The sequence below is a fragment of the Eschrichtius robustus genome, chromosome 2, assembly GCF_028021215.1.
Source record: "Eschrichtius robustus isolate mEscRob2 chromosome 2, mEscRob2.pri, whole genome shotgun sequence".
NCBI classification, from domain to species: Eukaryota; Metazoa; Chordata; class Mammalia; order Artiodactyla; family Eschrichtiidae; genus Eschrichtius; species Eschrichtius robustus.
The window spans coordinates 126,468,813-126,491,846 of record NC_090825.1 but is presented as its reverse complement, the minus strand read 5'-3'; the positions used below and the strand labels follow the sequence as shown (position 1 = coordinate 126,491,846).

The following is a 23,034-nucleotide window of genomic DNA, read 5'->3' as shown; positions in this document are numbered from 1 at the left end:
GAGGGAAGTTTATAGCAATACAATCTTACCTCAGGAAACAAGAAAAATCTCAAGAAAACAAGCTAACCGTACATACCTAAAGCAACTAGAGAAAGAATAACAATCAAAACCCAAAGTTAGTAGAAGGAAGGAAATCATAAAGATTAGAGCAGAAATAAAGGAAATAGAGACAAAGAAAACAATAGAAACGAACAATGAAACTAAAAGCTTGTTCTTTGAGAAGATAAAACTGATAAACCTTTAGCCAGATGCATCAAGAAAAAAAAGGGAGAGGGCTCAAGACAATAAAATTAGAAATGAAAAAGGAGGAGTTACAACTCACACCACAGAAACACAAAGGATCATAAGAGACTACTACAAGCAACTATATGCCAATAAAATGGACAACTTAGAAGAAATGGACAAATACTTAGAAAGGTACAATCTCCCAAGACTGAACCAGGAAGAAATAGAAAATATGAACAGACCACTCACAAGTACTGACATTGAAACTATGATTTTAAAACTCCCAACAAACAAAAGTCCAGGACCAAATGGCTTCACAGGCAAATTCTATCAAACATTTAGAGACGAGTTAACACCTATCCTTCTGAAACTATTCCAAAACATTGCAGAGGAAGGAACACTCCCAAACTCATTCTGAGGCCACGATCACCCTGATACCAAAACCAAAGATACCACAAAACAAAAAAACAAAAAGCAAACAAAAAAACCACAGGCCGATATCACTGATGAACACAGATGCAAAAGTCCTCAACAAAATCCTGGGTTGGCCTAAAAGTTCCTTCAGTTTTCAAGAAAAAATAAAAGACACATTTTTCATTTTCACCAAGAACTTTCTTGAACAATATATTCAGCCTTTCGTTCCACTACCTTCTGCCATTTTTCAGGCAACTTCAAAATTCCATCTTTCCAAAACTCTTTACCTTTTTGAGCAAAGAATTGTTCCAGGTACCTTTTACAGTCTTCCAGGAAGTTGAAATTTTTTCCATTAAGAGAATTTTGTAAAGACCTAAATCAATGGAAATCCGAAGGTGCAATGTCTGGTGAATACAGTGGGTGAATCAGAACTTCCCAGCCAAGCTCTAACATTTTTTGCCTGGTCATCAGAGAAACATGTGGTCTTGCATTATCCTGATGGAAGATTATGCGTTTTCTGTTGACTAATTCCGGATGCTTTTTGTCGACTGCTGCTTTCAGTTGGTCTAATTGGAGCAGTACTTGTTTGAATTAATCGTTTGGCTTTCAGGAAGGAGCTCATAATAGAGGACTCCCTTTCTATCCCACCATACACACGTCACCTTCTTTGGATGAAGACCGGTTTTTGGTGGTGTTGTTGGTGGTTGCCCCATGATCTCTTTCGTTCCATATTATCGTACAGTATCCACTTTTCATTGCCCGTCACCGTTTGTTTTAAAAACTGGAACGTTTTTACTGTTTAAATAGAGAACTGCATGTGGAAATACGGTCAAGAAGGTTTTTTTTACTTAACTTATGTGGAACCCAAACATCAAAGTGATTAACACAACCAAGCTGGTACAAATGATTTTCAATGCTTGATATGGATATTTTGAGTATGTCGGCTATCTCCCGCATGGTATAACGTTGACCGTTCGCAATTCATGTCTCGATTTGATCTCTGTCAACTTCAACTGGTCTACCCAACCATGGAGTATCATCCAGCGAGAAATCTCTAGCACAAAACTTCGCAAACCACTTCTGACACGTTCGATCAGTCACAGCACCTTCTTCATATACTGCACAAATTTTTTGCGTTTCAGTTGCGTTTTTACCTTTCTTGAAATAATAAAGCATAATACACCAAAAATCTTGCTTTTTCTTCCATCTTCAATATTAAAATGGCTACACAAAACTTCAACAATCTTGGTAAGTTCTAGTTTAAATGAACGCTGATATGACAGCTGTCACGATACAATCTAACGAAACTGTTTTGCATGAAGTTAAAGACAACTAAGGGCTACTAGAGCCATCTTACGGAAAAACACAAATGAGCATTTTGGCCAACCAAATACTAGCAAACTGACTTCAACAATACATTAAAAGGATCATACACCATGATCAAGGGGGATTTATTTATCCCTGGGATGCAAGGATTTTTCAATATCCGCAAATCAATCAGTGTGATACACAACATTAACAAACTGAAGAATAAAAACCATATGATCTCAATAGATGCAAAAAAAAAAAAGGCTTTTGACAAAATTCAACATCTATTTATGATAAAAAACTCTCCAGAAAGTGGGCCTAGAGGGAACATACCTCAACATAATAAAGGCCATATATGACAGACCTACAGCTAACATACTCAACAGTGAAAAGCTGAAACATTTCCTCTAAGATCAGGAACAAAACAAGGAGGTCCACTCTCGTCACTTTTAGTCAACATAGTTTTGGAAGTTCTAGCCACGGCAATCAGAGAAGAGAAAGAAATAAAAGCAATCCAAATTGGAAATGAAGTAAAACTGTCACTGTTTGGAGATGACATGATATTATATATAGAAAATCCTAAAGATGCTACCAGGAAACTACTAGAGCTCATCATCAATGAATTCAGTCAAGTTTCAAGATACAAAATTAATACACGGAAATCTCTTGCATTCCTATACACTAACAACAAAAGATCAGAAAGAGAAATTAAAGAAACAATCCCATTTACCATCACATCAAAAAGAACAAAATATCTAGGAATAAACCTACTTAAGGAGGCAAAGGACCTTTACTCTGAAAACTATGACACTGTCAAAAGAAATCGAAGGTGACACAAAAGATAGAAAGATATACCATGTTCTTGGATGGGAAGAATCAATATTGTCAAAATAACTATATTACCCAAGGCAATCTACAGATTCAATATGCAATCCCTATCAAATTACCAGCAGCAATTTTTACAGAACCAGAACAAAAGATTTTTAAATTTGTATGGAGACACAAAATACTCCGAATAGACAAATCAATCTTGAGAAAGAAAAAGCAGAGCTGGAGTAATCAGGCTCCCTGACTTCAGACTATACTACAAAGCTACAGTCATCAAAACAGTACGGTACTGGCACGAAAACAGAAATATAGATCAATGGAACAGGATAGAAAGCCCAGAAATAAACCCACATACCTATGGCCAATTAATCTACAACAAAGGAAGCGAGAATACACAATGGAGAAAAGACAGTCTTCAATAAGTGGTGCTGGTAAAACTGGACAGCTACATGTAGAAGAATGAAATTAGGACATTCTCTAACACCATACACAGAAATAAACTCAAAATGGATTAAAGACCTAAATGTAAGACTGGATACTATAAAACTCTTAGAGGAAAACATAGAAAAAACACTCTTTGACATAAATCACAGCAAGATCTTTTTCAATCCATAATGGAAAAAAGAACAAAAATAAACAAATGGGACCTAATCCAACTTACAAGCTTTTGCACAGCAAAGAAAACCATAAACAAAATGAAAAGACAACCTACAGAATGAGAGAAAATACTTGCAAATGATGAGACCGACAAGGGATTAATCTCCAAAATTTACAAAAAGCTCACGCAGCTCTATGTCAAAAAAACAAACAACCAAATCAAAAACTGGGCAGAAGACCTAAATAGACATTTCTCCAAAGAAGACATACAAATGGCCAAGAGGCACATGAAAAGATGCTCAACATCACTAATTATCAGAGAAATGCAAATCAAAACTACAATGAGACATCACCTCACGCCAGCAGCCACCATCAAAAAGTCTACAAACAATAAATGCTACACTGTTGATGGGAATGTAAATTGGTACAGCCACTATGGAGAACGGTATGGAGGTTCCTTCGAAAACTAAAAATAGAGCTACCATATGATCCAGCAATCCCATTTCTGGGCATATATCCAGAGAAAATCATGGTTCAAAAGGACACATGCACCCCAATAATCACTGCAGTGCTGTTTACAACAGCCAAGACATGGAAACAACCTAAATGTCCACGGACAGATGAATGGATAAAGAAGATGTGGTACATATATACAGCGGAATACTACTCAGCCATTAAACAGAATGAAGTACTGCCATTTGCAGCAACATGGATGGACCTGGAGATTATCATACTAAGTGAAGTAAGCCAGACAGAAAAAGACAAACATCATATGATATCACTTGTATGAGGAATCAAAAAAATGATAAAAATGAACTAATTTACAAAACAGAAACAGACTCAGAGACTTAGAATACAAACTAACTTATGGTTACCAAAGGGGAAAGCGGGGGGTGGAGGGATAAATAGGCAGTTTGCGACTGACACATACACACTACTATATTTAAAATAGATAACCAACAAGGACCTACTGTATAGTACAGGGAACTCTGCTCAATATTCTGTAATAACCTAAATGGGAAAAGAATTGATACATGTATATATATAACTGAATCACTTTGTTGTACACCCAAAACTAACACAACATTGTTAATCAACTATATACTCAAAAAAAAAAACAAACACTAGAAATAATTAAGAAAAATAAGGCAAGCCTAAATGCTCTGACATCAAGTTGTACATAATACATTGTTAAATGAAAAAAGCAAGTAATAAAATATGTATCATACTTTTTTTTTTTAAATAGAAAAAAGAAACATCTCCCTACCACCTAACTCAGTCCTTATGACCAAAGGGGTCACTATTCCTCCACCTCTCACAACCACACCATGAGGAAAGGCCAGGAGCATCCTTTAGCCCAGGGATGTACAGGGGATGTAAACAAGGCTAATAAAATCACCCCTATGCCAAATCCTGGGATAAAAGACCCAGAAGAATTTAAATGCAGTTAATTTAAAACAAATAAAAGAGGATGATTTTACATTTGCACAAAATGAACAAAAGCAAATTTTGGCATAAGTGTTCCCAGTAAAGAAGGGTATAGAGGAGTGGGGGAAGACCTTTTTAAGCATGATACCAAAGGCTGAAACCACAAAAGAGAAGATCAAAACTCTGATCACATAAAAACTTAAAACAAGGCAGAAAAACAAAAACCAAAAAAACCCCTCATGTCCAAAAAAAAAATCACAAATTTAAAAGACAACTAATAAACTGGGGAAAAACTCTGCCAACAAAACACCCTCAAAGAATGGAAATGTTTACAAAAGAAATTCACAAAAGAGATAAAAAACACAGAAGGTATATAATCTTCCCAGTAATCAAATACAATAAATTAAGAAATGATATACCAGGAGGAGAGCAATCAAGATGGCGGAGCAGTAGGACATGAAGCTCACCTCCTCCCATAAATACATCAAAAATAAATCTACAAGTGGAACGACTTGCACAGAACATCTACTGAATGCTGGCAGACCTCAGACTTCCAAAAGGGCAAGAAAATCTCCACATAACCAGGTAGGACAAAAGAAAAATAAAAAATAAAAAAAAAAAAAAGAGAGAGAGAAAGGAATCAGGACGGGACCTGAGCCCCAGGGAGGGAGCTGTGAAAGAAAGGTTCCCACACCCTGGGAAGTCCCGTCACTGGTGGGGAAATTAGCCTGGATGGACAGGAAGCTTCAAAGCCTAGAAGGAGAGTGCAACAACTGGTCTGCGGAAGGCAAAAGGTTGAGTAACTTGCACAGATGGTCAGTACCGCCACCCTGCACTCCCCTGCCTGAGATGCTCGTCCACCAGTGCGAGCAGGGGCTGGGTGCTGAAGCTCGGGCTTCCGAGATCAGACCTGGGGACAGGATTGCAGTTAGTAGCGAGGAGACAGCCCGAAGGGGCTGGAGTATGGCAACTGAGGGCGTACGTGGAAGATGCCTGGGCCCACCAGAGAGGCAAGGCGCCACTGATGGGGGGTGCATGAGGAGAGAGGCAAGACCACCATAGGAGCTTCTTTCCCTGCACACACTCTCAGGCAACAGAGCACTGTCTACATAAACTCCAGGGGTGGGCATGAGCCACTGCTGCCATAGCGGGCTCCAGAGGCACGCGGGGGCCACCCCCACCTCTGAGAGATGCACGAGCAGGCGCCAATCACTGCGTCCACCGGCACAGAGCCCCAGGAGCACTCGTGGGCTGCTGTACCTACACATCCCCTATCAAGGGGATAATGGCCAGCACAGGCTGAGGAAAGTGGCAACAAGCATCCAAACTAAAAGCAGCCCTCGCGCCAAAAATATTAAATCCACACAAGCTACGCAGGGACACTCCCATGTATAAACAGCCTTCCAAGACTACAGTAGATGATTGTTTCTCTTAAACTCACAGAGTAAGAGAAATGTAAGTAAAATGAAGAAGTAGAGGAACCACTCCCAGTTAAAAGACCAAGAGAATTCCCCTGAAGGAACAAACAGTGAAACAGACCTCTTCAGTCTGACAGACACTGAGTTCAAAAAAAAGGTAATGGGGACTTCCCTGGTGGTCCAGTGGGACCCACACTCTCAATGCAGGAGGCACAGGTTTGACCTGTGGTCAGGGAAGTCAGATCCCACATGCTGTGCAGCACAGCCAAAAAAAAAAAAAAAGGTAATGAAAATACTGAAAGGATTAAGAAAGGCTATTGAAAGAAACTCAGATTACTGTGAAAAGGAAACAGAAACCATAAGGAGGCGCCACAAAAAATTAGGAAATCCATTTGCTGAGAATAAAGGGAATGAATAGCAAAATGAACAGTGCAGAAGAACAAAGAAGTGATCTGGAAGATAGAATAATGGAAATCACCCAATCAGAACAGTACACAGAAAGCCAAATTAAAAAAAAAAAATGAAAGCAATAAAAGAGGCCTATGGGATAATATAAAGCATGCCAATCTATACATAATAGGGATTCCAGAAGGAGAAGAAAAAGAAAAGAAGACTGAAAATGTATTTAAAGAAATTATTGTTGAAAACTTCCCCAACCTGAAGAAGAAAACAGATATTCAGATATAGGAAGGACAGAGGATCCCAAACAAGATGAACCCAGACAGACCTACACCAAGACATATGATAATAAAAATGGCAAAAGTTAAAGAAAGGATTCTAAGGCAGCAAGAGAAAAACAGAGTTAATCACAAGGGAACCCCCATAAGGCTATCAGCTGATTTCTCTACAGAAACATTGCAGGCCAGAAGGGAGTGGCAAAATATATTCAGTCTTGAAAGGGAAAAATTTGCAACCTAGAATACTCTACCCAGCAAGATTATCATTTAGAATAGGAGGAGAAATAAAGAATTTCTCAGACAAGCAAAAACTAAAAGAATACAGTGATATTAAACCTACCCTAAAAGAAATATTGAAAGGTCTTCTCTAAATAAAAAAAGCAAGAAGGGGGCTTCCCTGGTGGCGCAGTGGTTGAGAATCTGCCTGCTAATGCAGGGGACACGGGTTCGAGCCCTGGTCTGGGAAGATCCCACATGCCGCTGAGCGACTGGGCCCGTGAGCCACAACTACTGAGCTTGCACGTCTGGAGCCTGTGCTCCGCAACAAGAGAGGCCACGATAGTGAGAGGCCCGCGCACCATGATGAAGAGTGGCCCCCACTTGCCGCAACTAGAGAAAGCCCTAGCACAGAAACGAAGACCCAACATAGCAATCAATCAATCAATCAATTAATCAATAAAATAAATCTTTAAAAAAAAAAAAAAGCAAGAAGGTATAGGAAAAAGGAAATCACAGTTGGAAAGTAAATCACTTAAATAAGTCAGTATACAGATCAAAAAGAAATAATATCTATTTGTGAAAGTGATGATAAACACAAGGAACAGAGAAAGGATAAGCGTGAAGATGTAAAAGGGACATCAAAATCATGAAATCTGGGGGACAAGAGTAAAAAAATTTAGATTCTTTTTTTAAGAATGTGTTTGACCCTATATGTCTAAAGCAAGCGGATATAGGAAGGGGTTAACATACTTGAAAAAGAGGGTAACCACAAATCAAAAACATACAATAGATTCACAAAAAACAAAAAGAACACAAGCATAAAATAAAAGGAAATCATCAAATGACAAAAAGTAAAACAAAAAGGAACAAAAAAGAAAAATAGAGCCAGCAGGAAAACACGGTTTAAAATGGCAATAAACACATATTTATCAATAATCACCTTAAACGTCAATGAATTAACTGTTCCAATCAAAAGACAGAGTGGCAGACTGGACTAAAAAACAAGAGCCTACAATATGCTGCCTATGAGACCCACTTTAGGGCAAAGGACACACATAGACTGAAAGTGAGGAGATGGAAAAAGATATTTCATGCAAATGGAAATGACAAGAAAGCAGGGGTCGCAATACTCATATCAGACAATATAGACTTTAAAACAAAGGCCATAAAGAAGATAAAGAAGGACATTATATAACGATAAAGGGATCAATACAAGAGGATATTACACTCATTAACATATATGCACCCTATATAGGAGCACCTAAATACATAGAATATTAATAGACATAAAGGGAAAAATTGATAGGACTACGATAATAGTAGAAGACTTTAACACCCCACTCATATTAATGGACAGATCTTCTAGACAGAAAATCAATAAGGCAACAGATTCAAAATGATACAACAGAACAGTTAGACTTGGTTATTTCAGGACATTACATCCAAAAAACCCAGAATACACATTCTTTTCAAGTGCACATGGAACATTCTCTAGGACTGACCACATACTAGGGCACAAAACTAACCAACAAATTTAAGAGTATAGAAATTAGTGCAAGCATCTTCTCCGACCACAATGGCATGATAGCAGAAATTAGCCACAGGAAAAGAACTGAGAAAAAAAACGATTACATGAAGACTAAACTACGTGTTACTAAAAAACCAATGGGTCAACGAGGAAATCAAAAAGGAAATTTAAAAATGCCTTGAGGCAAATGACAATGAAAACACAACCATACAAAATCTATGGGATGCGGCAAAAGCAGTTCTTAGAGGGAAGCTCACAGCTATACAAGCCTTCCTCAAAAAAACAGAAAAATCTCAAACAACCTAACCTACCACCTAAAAGACTTAGAAAAAGAAGAACAAACAAAACCTAGTCAGCAGAAGGAAGGAAATAATAGAGATTAGAGAAGAAGTAAAATAGAGATTTTAAAAAAATAGAAAAAAAAAAACCGAATAAAACCAAGAGCTGGTTCTTTGAAAGAGTAAACAAAATTGACAAACCGCTGGCCATTCTCACCAAGATGAAAAGAGAACCCAAATAAACAAAATAAGAAACAGAAAAGGAGAAATCTCAACTGATACCGCAGAAATACAAAAAACCACAAAAGAATACTATGAACAATCATATGCCAACAAATTCAACAACCAAGAAGAAATGGACAACTTTCTAGAAACATACAGCCCACCAAAATTGAATCAAGAAGAAACAGATAATTTGAACAGATCAATCACTAGAATTGAAATAGAATATGTAATTAAAAAAACTATCTACAAACAAAACTCCAGGACCAGATGGCTTCACAGGCAAATTCTACCATACATACAAAGAAAAACTTTTACTGATCCTTCTCAAACTCTTCCAAAAGACTGAAGAGGAGGGAACACTCCCAAAGATATTCTATGAAGCCACCATCACCCTGATACCAAAACCAGACAAAGATTTCACTAAAAAAGAAAACTACAGGCCAATATCTTTGATGAACATAGATGCAAAAATTCTCAACAAAACACTAGCAAACTGAATACAATGCATAAAAAAGACCATACGCCACAACCAAGTGGGATTCATCCCAAGTTCACAAGGATGGACCAACATACACAAAATCAATGTGCTATACCACGTTAACAAAAGAAAAGACAAAAACCACATGATCATCTCAATAGACACAGAAAAAGCATTTGACTAAATTCAACATCCATTCATGATAAAAACTCTTACCAAAATGGGTATAGAGGGAACATATCTCAACATAATAAAAGCTATTTATGACAAGCCTTCCTGCTAAAATCTGGAATAAGACAAGGATGCCCACTCTCACCACTTCTATTCAACATCGTATTGCAAGTCCTAGCTACAGCAATCAGACAAGAAAAAGAAATTGGAAGGGAAGAGGTAAAATTGTCACTATATGCACATGACATGATGCTATACAAAGAAAATGCTGAAGACTCCACACAGAAACTAAAAGAACTGATAAATGAATTTAGCAAGGTAGCAGGATACAAGATTAACATACAGAAAGTCTTTACAACAACGAAATAGCAGAAAGGGAATGTGAAAAAAACAATACCTTTTAAAATCACACCCCAAAAAAACCCAAAAAACAAAAAACAAAACTTAGGAATAAACCTGACCAAGGAAGTGAAAGACTTATACGCTGAGAATTAAAAAACATTAATAAAGGAAACTGAAGATGATTCAAAGAAATGGAAAGATATCCCATGCTCTTGGACTGGAAGAATTAATATTGTTAAAATGGCAACTACCCAAAGCAATCTACAGATTTAATGCGATCCCTATCAAATTACCCAGGACATTTTTCACAGAACTATAACAAATAATCCTAAAATTTATATGGAATCACAAAAGACCCAGAATTGCTAAAGCAATCCTGAGGAAAAGGAACAAATCAGGAGGCATAACCCTTCCAGACTTCAGACAATACTTCAAAGCTACAGTAATCAAAACAGTGTGGTACTGGCACAAAAACAAACAGATCAACGGAACAGAATAGAGAGCCCAGAAATAAACCCACAACCCTATGGCCAATTAATCTTCAACAAAGGAGGCAAGAATATACAATGGGAAAAAGAAAGTCTCTTCATCAAGTGGTGCTGGGCAAGTTGGACAGCTGCCTGTAAATCAATGAAGTTAGAACACACCCTCACACCATGCACAAAAATAAACTCAAAATGGCTTAAAGACTTAAATATAAGACAAGACCCCATAAAATTCCTAGAAGAGATTGTAGGCAAAACATTCTCTGACAGAAACTGTACCAATGTTTTCTTAGGTCTCCCAAGGCAAGAGAAAAGAAACAAAATAAAAACAAAAATAAACAAATGGGACCTAATCAAACTTACAAGCTTTTGCACAGCAAAGGAAACCATAAACAAAACGAAAAGACAACTTATGGAATGGGAGAAAATATCTACGAACAATGTGACCAACAAGGACTTAATTTCCAAAATATACAAACAGTTCATACAACTCAACAACAACAACAAAAAAAACCAAACAGCCAAATCAAAAAATGGCCAGAAGACCTAAACAGACATTTATACAAAGAAGACATATAGATGGTCAATAGGCACATGAAACGATGTTCAACATCACTAATTATTAGAGAAATGCAAATCAAAACTACAATGAGGTACCACCAACTCACACCAGTCAGAATGGCCATCATTAAAAAGTCTATACACAATAAATGCTGGAGAGGGTGTGGAGAAAAGGGAACCCTCCTTCACTGTTGGTGGGAATGCAAGTTAGTGCAGCCACTATGGAAAACTAAAAAGATACTACCATGTGATCCCACTCCTGGGCATATATCCGGAAAAAGACGTAGTTCAAAAGGATACATGTACCCCCACGTTCACTGCAGCACTACTCACAATAGCCAAGACATGGGAACAACCTAAATATCCATCGACAGATGAATGGATAAAGAAGATGTGGTACATACATACAATGGAATACTCAGCCATAAAAAAATAATGGCACATGCAGCAACATGAATGCAACTAGAGATTACCATACCAACTGAAGTAAGTCCAAAAGAGAAAGACAAATACCGTACGGTATCACTTATATGTGGAATCTAAAGTAGGGCACAAATGAACCTATCTATGAAACAGAAACAGACTCAGACATAGAGAACAGATTTGTGGTTGCCAAGGGGGAAGAGAGGTGGGGGAGGGATGGACTGGGAGTTTGGGGTTAGTACATATTACATATAGACTGGATAAGCAACAAGGTCCTACTGTATAGCACAGGGAACTATATTCAATATCCTGGAATAAACCATAATGGAAAAGAATATTTAAAAAGGATGTATATATGTATATAACTGAGTCACTCTGCTGTACAGCAGAAATTAACACAACATTGTAAATCAACTATACTTCAATTAAAAAATTTTTTAAAAAATGATATTTCAGTTTTTACCTATCAAATTGACAAAATTTTAAAAATTATAATACTAATCTACAAAAAGTTCCTAAAGTTAGTAAGTGAGTTTTGCAAGGTCACTGAATAAAATCAATAGACAAAACCCAATTGTATTTCTATACTAGCAATGAACAGTTAGAAATTGAACCATGTCATTTAGTATAATCTAACAAAATATGTACAGGAACTATATGCTGAAAACAACAAAACACTGACGAGAAAAACAAAAGAAAATGTAATAAAATGGAGAGATAGACCATGTTTGTGGCTTGGAAGACTCAGTATCTTTAAGCATGTCAAACTTCCCCAAACTGATCTACAGATTTAACACAATCCCAATTAAAATTCTAGCAGGATTCTGTAGACACTAACAAGCTGATTCTAAAATTTATATGGGAATGCAAGAAACTAAAACAGTTAAAAAAAAAAACAAGGTTGGAGGATTCACACTACCTGACTATAAGACTTACTACAAAGCTGCAGTAATCAAGACAACGTGCGGTATTTGCTAAAGGATAGACAGCATAAACCAATAGAACAGGGTGCAGAAATAGACCCACACATACATGACCAATCGATTTCCAATAAAGGAGCAAAGGCAATTCAAAGGAGAAAGGACTACTTTTCAACAAATGGTGGAAGAAATGGATGTCCAAATGGAAAAAAAAAAAAACCCTCAATCTGGGCCTCATACTTTATATAAAAATCAATTAAAAATGGATTATAGACTTAAATATAAACCATAAATTATAAAACTTTTAGCAGAAAACATAGGAAAAATACTTATGATCTCCACCTAGGTAAAGACATCTTAGCAATAACATCAAAAACAATCTCTAAAAGAAAAAATTGATGAATTGATCTTTATCTTAATTAAGTACTTTTGCTCTGTGGAAGATTGTGTTAATAGAATGAGAATACAAGCCACAGACCAAAATAAAGTATAAAGTATCTGCAAATCACTTATCTGACAAAGGATGTGTATGCAGACTATATAAAGAACATTTAAAACTCAACAGCAAGAAAACAACCCAGTTCAATGGGCCAAAGATGGAACGGGTACTTCACCAAAGAAATACAGATGGCAAATAAACCCATGAGAAGATGCTCAACATCATAAGTCATTGAGGAAATAGAAACTGAAACCACAATGAGTTACTACTACACACACCTATTAGAATGGCTAAAACACACACAAAAAACTAGACACTACCAAGTGCTGACAAATGAAGCAAACTGGAACTCTTACCCATTGTTAGAGGGAATGCAAAATGGCACCAACATTTAGGTAAACGGTTTGGCGATTTCTTATAAAATTAAATATACACTTACCACATGGTGCAGCAATCTGACTCCTAGGGTATTCACCCAAAAGAAATGAAAATTTTTGTTTACACAAAAGCCTATACATGAACAGATGTAGAGAACAAACATGGATACCAAGGGGGAAAGGGGGGGTGGGGTGTGGAATGAATTGGGAGATTGGGATTGCCATATATACACTATTGATACTATGTATAAAAGAGATAACTAATGAGAACCTACTGTATAGCACAGGGAACTCTACTCAGTGCTCTGTGGTGACCTAAATGGGAAGGAAATCCAAAAAAGAGGGGATATATGTATACGTATAACTGATTCACTTTGCTGTATAGTAGAAACTAACACAACATTGTAAAGCAACTGTACTCCAATAAAAAAAAAAAAAAAAGCCTATACATGACTGTTTACAGCAACTCTATTCACAACTGCCAAAAACTGGTAAAATCCCAAACGTCCTTCAAGGAGTGAGCAGATAAATCAAGTGTGGTGCTCCACACAATGGAAAGCTACTCAACCATAAAAAGGAACAATCTACTGATACAAGAACAATATGGATGAATTTCAAAGGCATTACACTTAGTGAAAGAAGCCAAACTCAAAATGGTACTATGGATTTATATGATGTTCTGGAAAGATAGAACTATATGGAATGAAGAAAATATCAAATGGTTGCTAGAGGTTAGGGGTGAGGGGTGGTTTTGATTACAAAGGGACAGAAAAAGAATGTTTTGAGGTGATGAAACTGTTCTATATACTGATTGTGGTGGCAGTTACACAACTCAGTGCATTTGTCAGAACTCACAGAACTGCACAACAGCAAAGCAAATTTTACTGCATGTAAATTTAAAGTTAAAATTAAAAAAATATATATAAACCCTAGGTGTTACAGGCTGAGACAGACTGCAGGGAAATGGCATTCTCATTAACTGTTGACAAGAGCATAAAGTAGTACAAACTCAATCTGGCAAAACAAGACAATAAAAGCATGAATTCAAAATAAGGCACCATAAGGTTCTGAAGACAAGGAGAATAATAAATACTCTTTAATCTTCAGCACTCCATTCTACATATAAAACCCAAGACTCAAATTTTCAGAGTGGTTGGTACATGGTCAGTGTTCAATGAATGATGCTGATGAATGAATGGAAGGAAAGGGTGAACATGCAGCAATTTCACTTTTGAGCATTTGCCCAAAGGAAATAATTAAGGCTGTACAAAAGACTTAATTATTAAGAGGACTCTAAAATGCAACATCACACACTCCTTAAAAATGGTCATGTATTTATTTCTCCACTTGCTGGCATAGAAAGATGTCCATGATACATCGCTGTTATTTAAAAAGAACACTCCAGAACAACATCCAGCACAGCCCCACTTTTGTTCAAAGAAAAACTATAGATCTATAAATCCTATATCTTCTTTTATTCTGCAGGGATGAATAACACATCTGAAAGACTACAGAGCACAATGTTAAGTGTTCATCTCATGGCAGTAGGATTGCCAGTGATTTTTAGTTTCTTCTTTTTACTTGTCAGCATTTTCTGTTTTTTCCACAACGAAGATGTTATTTTAAAATTAACTTTGTTTAAGGAGCACTGATAAGAGAGTCCTAACACTTCTGAGATAAACGGAATCTTCTGGGGCTGAGATATCCAGGAGGAAAAACGACCTCTTCCTCAGAAGCCCTATCTGAGAGAAGATCCAGTCTGAAAGGACTAGAGGTCGGACCCACAGAGGCTGTTCTCAAACATGCCCTCTGAGGGAAAAAAGGCTGGCACCCACCTGTATAGATGTCCATGAAGCTGTGCAGGGCCAAACAATGGGGATTCAGACACATCTTCACCTGGGCAGTCACCACCTGCAGCCAGCTGGCTGTCAGCAACCAGCACTCCTGGGGCCCGGCCAGGGAGCTAGTACCAAGAACATCAACAAAAAAACAGAAGGGAAATCAACTTAATGCAGTTCCTGGGCTCAATGATCAATGGCAAAAATCCTCAAGACTTTAAATATAGTAGGCAAATGAAGGTGTTGGACCTTGCGTTCCAAGGATTTTCTAGGTGGGTGTTCCCACTTCGCTGGAATCTGGCCTATAGAATCACCCCTAAAGTTAATATAATTCTGAACTTATTACCCAATTTAACCAATCCCAATGAATTCCTAAATCCAAGCATTATGCCAGGCAGTCCAGAAGTAAACTAAATCCTAAGTTGGTGATAGTAACATTTCAATAGAAATGATGGATAATCACTATTATCATTATTTTATTTCTGACAATTGGAAAAGTAAAGGAAACCTAAGAAAAGCTGAGAAGAACATCTTCAAAGGTTATAGCCTTAAAGGTATTTGAAGAAAGGGGCAATACGGGCCAAGTAAGATGGGGCAGCTAGGGAAGGGTAAATCTGAAAGAGGTGCTTACTTTTGTCCCCCTTTGAACAATGGGCTGCTACAGAGAAGGCACTGCGTGGATGGAGACTCATAATAATTCGACCAAGAAGTTTGCTCGATGGTGACCGTCTCCTCACTCACGTTGGACAGGACGAGTCGAGAGCTATTGAGTTCATGAATCAAGGCGAAGACCTCAGCCAGCTCTGATTCATTCTCAGGAATCTGTAGGACTTTGCGCAGCAGCTGCAGCGTTGACTGGCGCTGGATCTCCCTCTGGGCTGCGCTCAGGGGCTCTGTGGCGCTCAGCACATCCGAGAGTGGTGAGCTCGCCTCCTGAAGAGAGTGGATCAATCACTAAGCGCCCAGGGCACAAAGAGCCAGTGTGAGGCGAAAACCATGAGTGGCAGAGGGATGGGCCCATGACTGAGAGGTGGGAAACCTAGGTTCCTAACCAGCTCAGCTAATAACTCACTGTGTGACTCACAGCAGGTGTTTTCTCTCTCTAGCGCTGTTTCTCTACCAGTAGAATGAGAGGATTATACACACCTCTTGGTAATGGTTTCAAGAGTCAGCTCCCAAAAAAAAAAAAAAAAAAAAAGTCAGCTCCCATTCACCGGGTATTGGGTTTGGAGGATTAACAGTCCAGGGGTTCAATTCTGGTTAGGCCACTGAACAGCTATATACATGGGTGACCCACAGCAATTTACTTAATCTTCCTGAGCCTCAATTTCCTCACCTACAAAATGAAGGATCAAAATACTAATAATCTCCTAGAGTTGTTGTACAGTAAATGAGATAGTATTGCAACAAAAATTATATGAATGGTAATTCTGATTTATAAACAAGTACCTGTGCAGCTTAAAGCATTTATCTTTAATAGTGTGTGGCTTCTTGGTACAAGGGAACTTTATACACCAGTCAGAGGCTTCCAGGAAACAAGGTTCTGAAACACTCACTGAAACAGGTCCTTCTGAGGCAGGTCCCTTTTCAATGGAGGTCCCTCCCTGATCCCTTGTGCAAATGCAGCATGAATCGAGCCCTCCTTCTTGAGCCCAGAGTCTACTCCTTTACTGCAGATTTCATTTTCTCACAGTTGGTAAACCAGTCCCCTGCCCTGCTTATTTACTGATTCCCAATACCACCATGAGGGCACACAAAAGATGCTAATTCATATTTGCTGGACACATTATTTTGTTTTATAGAAGTTAACTGCTTAGTAACAACTTATTACTCAGTATACCTACGACAACTCGTCTCACTATCTGTAACAGTTTGGTTACCTATCTTTCCCCCCAGCTAGACTGTAAGCTCCTGGAGGGTAGTGGCCATGTCTTATTCATCTTTGTAGCCCCAAAAGCCTGACCAATAATAGGCATTCAATACACATGCTTGCTGAAAGAAAGAATGAATGAATGGCTGTAGAAGAGCTGAGTGACACTAGAATGAGTTGCCCCAGGAGGCTGTGTGTTCCCAGTCATGACTATGTTGAATCGTGGGCTGGAAGATCGGTTGGAAAGCGTACTATCCTTTGGCACTGAGCCACAGATGAAAGATGGAAAGGAATGAAGATCATTCCAGCCCAGAGATGTTGTGGTCTTAATTACAGCCACTGGCAACAAACTGCACAGGAAATGTATGGTCACCAGGGGACTCCAAAGAGAAGGCACACAAAGGACCTTGGGTTTCTGACCAGTGTTTTATTTTGTGGAAAACAATAATTATATTTTGCTTCTCCAAAATTTAGAGAATTAGAAGGTGAGGGAATGTCTGAAGATGAGGGTCATGGTGGTAAGCGGCTACCAGTTAGCCGAAGATAGAAGAATATAATAAGAGTGGGATTTGAAACCAATTGGCAAAAGGTGCCTAGATAACTCCTGTCTAACCTGGAAAGTTAAGTCACCTCATCATTCCAGATCTAGAGACCAACATCCATTTTCACACTGCAAGTCACATCAACAGCTACAATGAAACAGGAAAAAGGAATGTTCAGAGCCATCTACCTACACAGAACTCAATTCCATTCCATAATCATGGACTGACACATTATATATGCAAGCTCCAGCATCAGAAGTATAGGGACTGGGAATTCCCTGGGCGGTCCAGTGGTTAGGACTTCTCGCTCTCACAGCTGAGGGCCCGAGTTCAATCCCTGGTTTGGGAACTAAGATCCCACAAACCACGCGGCCAGTTGGGGGGGAAAAAAAAGGAAGTAGTATGGGGGCAACAGACACACCTGTCCTACAAGCAATCATGGTCTCACAGGGAGCTAACAGGGAGTCAAGACAGGGTGTGGTCAATATTTTCTATTTCTCTACGCTTCCTTAGAATCTTTATATCCACATTTCTACAGAGTTCTAATTAGAGTACCCATACCATCTAAATTTTTTCACTTATTCGATCATAAACCATTTCCATTTTGCAGACTAATCTTTATATTTATCTTTTTATGCAGCATCTTAATATTTAGTTATAAAGCTGTGTTATAATTTATTTTATTTCAATGGTGGACACAGGTTATTTCTAATTTTCTCTGTTGTAATTACAGAATGTATGATGTTCTGGATGGGCTTTAGTTCAGATATTTTGTTTAATTCTGTCTAAAAATATGTATTCTCATATTTGTCAAAAACATGTGTTCTGAATTTGACTCTCAACACCTATCAAGAACCATGAAAATGTGTGTTGTGTGTGTACCAACAGTTTTACTCTAGGAAACTGACTTAAGGAAACAGTTCAAACAAACAAAAAATGTCTGAGTAATACAATGTTATAATGTTTCTTCATACTTTATTTAAATTCTGGGAATGGTAGCATAACTTTATTTTTTGTAACTAATGCTTTACTTTTTTTTTTCTTTTTGCATTTCTATAACCAAATAATTGACATGGAGTTCATTTGGGGTATAAGCTATAGATCTAAATCAGTTTTCTTTATATTGCACTACAATCATCCCTATTTATTAAATAACATTCACTTTCTTGAAGGAAAAAAAAAAAAGACAGGGTGTGGTTGATGCTTTTAACGTGAAGCGGAGCACATTAAACACATGGAGAAACCAAAAGGAAAGCTCACTGCCAGCAGAGGGCACCGTGTGGAAAAACAGAATATGATGGAAGGTATGGAACCATTTTACATGCAATTTCAAGGGTTTACAGATGCCTTTAAGCTCAATTCTGAGTCTTCTCTAGGGCTCATGGCCCTGAGAATAAAATGCCCAGATCTAATCTACCTTGCCTGCCTTGTTTTCCTGATGGGGAAACAAAAATTCAGGAGAGGGAAAGCGAGCAGCTTAGGGTCACTCCCAGGCAGGTCTCTCAATTCCTAGTCTCAGTGTTTTTTTCCTTTATTTTAGTTCCACTTCCCTTTCTCACAAAGATGATAACCTCAGAACACCACCTTAAGCACAGATCTGAAGATCAGGGGGGTGAGATTCATCTGCCAGAAAGCCCCTCCCCTCCGTATGCATAGAAAACTTAGCCTGAGGCAGTACCCGCCCCCCGCCCCCACCCAGTCCTGTCCACTCCCAAACCCCGTGACCTCCTGACATAACCTTCTGGGTATCTCCCTGGCTCAAGGACATTCAGTGTGACCCCACTGCCTAAAAAACAAACTGCCAGGTCTTAGCATTAAAGATCTTCCATGATATGGCCCCAATATGCCTTTCAAGACTTCTTTCCCATAATCCTCCCCGCACACTCTCTCCTCTAACCCAATGCAACGAACACCAGACTCCCTACCTCTTCACTTCTGCTCATACTAGTCCTTGAGTATATGGCATGCCTTCCCCTTCCACCCACATCCTGCACATCTTGTGAGGTGCAGCTCAGATCTGGAGTAACCAGGCTCCATCTTGGATCCTGACCTCTTGTTCCGCGTGCCATCCTCTTTCCCTGCAAAGCGGATGAATGAGATCTCTCTTCTTACCCTCATCCTAGTCATTCTGTTCCCTGCCTTAGGTGCTACATCTTTCTGTTCACTTAAAAAAATTCACATGCGGAAATTAAGAGGCCCTCTGAAACTGCCTATTTTCCCTGGTTCTAATAAACCAACAAACAACAGAAAAAAACAAGCCCTAAGGAGCCAAGTGGAATGTGTTTTACTATCCAAATAGTTTGGTCCAACTTCAGGGAGGAGGCCTGCCAACACTGCTAGAAGTAAAGCTTTGTGGTTGGCCAAATGCTCTGCAAGAAACCTGAGAAGCAGTTATCTCATCTACAAAGTCCTGGGGTTGGCACTCTGTATTTACCAAAATTCTATTTACAGGCCCTTCACCAGCCTCAGAGCTAAAAGGATGTAACCCTTCCACCCCTCTCTTCTTCAGAATCCTCTTTAAGGCCTGTGTTGGCTTCCCCCCGGCACTCCCGTGAATGAAATCTTGGTCCACTGAGCTAGAAGGTTCTCAGAGATCAAGGTATCTGGTCAGCCCCCTCACCTTGGCAAAGAGGACAAGGAAGCCCAGAAAGAAGGCACTTGCCCAGGTTCAGAACCTGTAACTTGGTTCCAGTTCAGGTGCTAACTACTATTGTGTACTAAGAAATCCTTTTATTTCTCCTGAAGCAGGTCTGCTAACAGAACCCAATCCAAGGCTGCGGGGTGTGTTTGGGGAAGGAACTCACGAGAACCTTGGTGGTTTTCTCAGTCCGGTCTTTGGCAAGGTTAAAACCACAGCTGGGACAAATCCGCGGTTTATGCCGATTGGTGTAGACATAGCTACAAGAGGGATTCTTGCACTTTCCCCGACCTCTTGATGTAGCCAGGCCCAAATCCTAAAAAAGTAAGACTGTAGTTCAATTCTACAAGTCAACTTACACCTGGGCAGAGCCAAGAATCAGGATGACCTGCTATTGGTAAAACAGAGAGGGCAATCACAAAACCCGATTTAGACTAACTCTCCAAGAGCCTTGAAGCAAGATACTTTTTCTGCAGCTATCCCCTTTCAGTCTTAATACAGCCTAAATAATTTTGACAAGTCCTTCCCTATCTGTGAAACAAGTGAGTTGAATCTCAAAGGTCAGAAATTCAAATGCCTTCAGGGTCCAGGCAATCAGCAGAGTGAAACAGGCCTGTTCTAACAGAGTGCCAGAGACTGTGGTGAACCGAAGATTTCAAGCTCCAATAAAGATAAATTGTGACTTCTCGACTGTTTAAGCTCAAACCTCTGGCATCTAGACTCCTACGACAAGCTGCAGTCTAATCAGCCGAAGAGAAGGTCCTGGGCAGTTCCCACCAGATGGTATCCCTAGTGGCCTCTCATAGCCAAATGGAAGAGGTAGGTAGTGAAGGGATGGATGGCATGGAGAAGGTAGTAATTAGGTCTTTAGAAAAAGAAGCCTGAGCAGCTCTCTAGGATAAGAGAGACACTCTCCCCAAGATCAGGCCAGATGAGGCACTGACCCACCATACTATGCACTGTCTTGTTCCTACTGAATCCTAGCACAGGGCATGGCACAGAGCAGGTGCTCAATAAAGTTTCTGAATTTTTAAAAATCTAGCTGTTTTCTCAAGATCTGTGTACCTTACTCATCCAGGGAAACTGCCAAATGATACCTGGCTGATTGGTACCTTAAGGATCAACAAAATTAGAGAATGTTGAGCAAGAGAAGCCCTAACACGCTTTCTAAACCAACAGAGTATTTTACAGACAGTGAAAACTGAGGACCAGAGAAGGAAAGAGCCTTGCTCAAGGTTAGATGGCATGCTAGCAGCAGAGCCAGAACCACTTTTGGACTAGGTCTTTCGACACCCAGTGCTTATTCCACTGCTCTAGGCTGCTTACCCTGCAAAAGGACGACCCCAGAGTCACACATTCATTTATTGGGATGTTAACATGTGTTATGTTAAAAATTAAAGTGGGGGAGGGAAAACCTTGGTGACAAACACGAGGCTAAACAAAATAAGTTGCTTTACTAAAGCACTTCTCAAACCCTTTCAGATACTAGTACTGAATGTGACTCTGTTTTAGGGAGGAAAAAAGTACATTTCTCAAACTTATATGTAGACCACACTTTTGAGGCTAAAAGGTCCAAAGACTGCTGAATGTTGAAGCTAGACTGGATTCTCATCTCCAGCTACTCTCAAAAGAAATATCCTGGTCTCAGCTGGCCTACACTTCATGGATCTCACCTGGGAAAAACAACAAACCTAGATGATTCACCCAGTAGCTATCATTTGTACCAATGACAGGATCTTCAGAATCTATGATCTATCCCTCACCCTACTCTCACTCCCAAGTACCACTCCCCACCCACCTCAGACTCCTACTCACCCTCAACCACACAATCAAACCACCTCTATGTCAACCCATCACCTGTCTGCACTTACCAGTGTGACGGTGCAGCTATACTTATATGGAGGAAACATATCAGGCTTGACCTCTACAACTTTCACCTGAGATGTCCTGTTGGCTGGGCCATTTGGTAGCTGTAGATCAAAACAAATTATTTTAGTGCTTCTGAACCTCAGTCAAACTCCTGAGGTCCTGTGTCCTGAAACAGCTTGAGGAAACAGTTGCCCAGGCATTTGTAGAGCTACGCTCCAAATGAGCCCTCTGAAATGCTAGTCAGCGGTCACCAGCCCACCAAAGGTTGAGTGTCACTTTCAACTCCAGGGGTTCCCACACTCTTTTGCACAACTTCTAACGCTGCATATCAGAAACACTATGAGTCAGATTTACAACTACTATCAAGAAAAGCATGTAATAGCTCTATACACAAATATGTGGTTGAATTATGCTGACATAAAGAAGTCTGGGGAATTCCCTGGTGGTCCAGTGGTTAGGACGCCATGCTTCCACTGCTGGGGGTCTGGGTTCAACCCCTGGCCAGGCAACTAAGATCCCACAACCTGCATGGCACAGCCAAAAAAAAAAAAAAAAAACACAAGAAGTTTGAAAGATTATTCACTAAAATGTCACAGGTTGAGGGGAAAATGAAAATCATGGTTGTTTTCCATTTTACCACTATCTATAAAAATTTTCAAATGTTCTATATGGAATGTAAAAAAGAAAAGATGAAGAAAGCATTCTAAATTAAAAATAATTATTCTGTAATAATGAATTTAAGTTAATTTTCAGAACATAAGATTTCATGTAACTTTTTCATGTAACTTAACTGGTTTAAGACTAGTAAAAGGGTTTATGGCTTTTTAACAAATACCCAATTTGCCAATTAAAAGGAAACTACACAGAAGACTGGGAATTTACACACATGAAGGGAATCAAAGGGCTGGAAATCTAGGAAGCAGCTAAAGCAGACTC

The 23,034-nt window shown here is 39.0% G+C and overlaps 1 protein-coding gene across 4 annotated transcripts in view; it reads right to left on the bottom strand.

Moving 5' to 3' along the window:
- Positions 1-23,034, bottom strand: part of HMGXB3 (HMG-box containing 3) — a 61,627-nt gene that overhangs the window by 14,492 nt on the left and 24,101 nt on the right. For 2 of the 4 annotated variants that reach the window (XM_068536183.1, XM_068536185.1), the window contains 4 exons: positions 22,101-22,199; positions 20,396-20,545; positions 15,811-16,112; positions 15,177-15,304 (listed from right to left, as the gene is read on the bottom strand). In XM_068536183.1, coding sequence (XP_068392284.1) covers positions 15,177-15,304; positions 15,811-16,112; positions 20,396-20,545; positions 22,101-22,199 — 679 coding nt within the window. The remainder of the gene's footprint in view (positions 1-15,176; positions 15,305-15,810; positions 16,113-20,395; positions 20,546-22,100; positions 22,200-23,034) is intronic. The other 2 variants (XM_068536184.1, XM_068536186.1) reach the window with 2 other exon arrangements.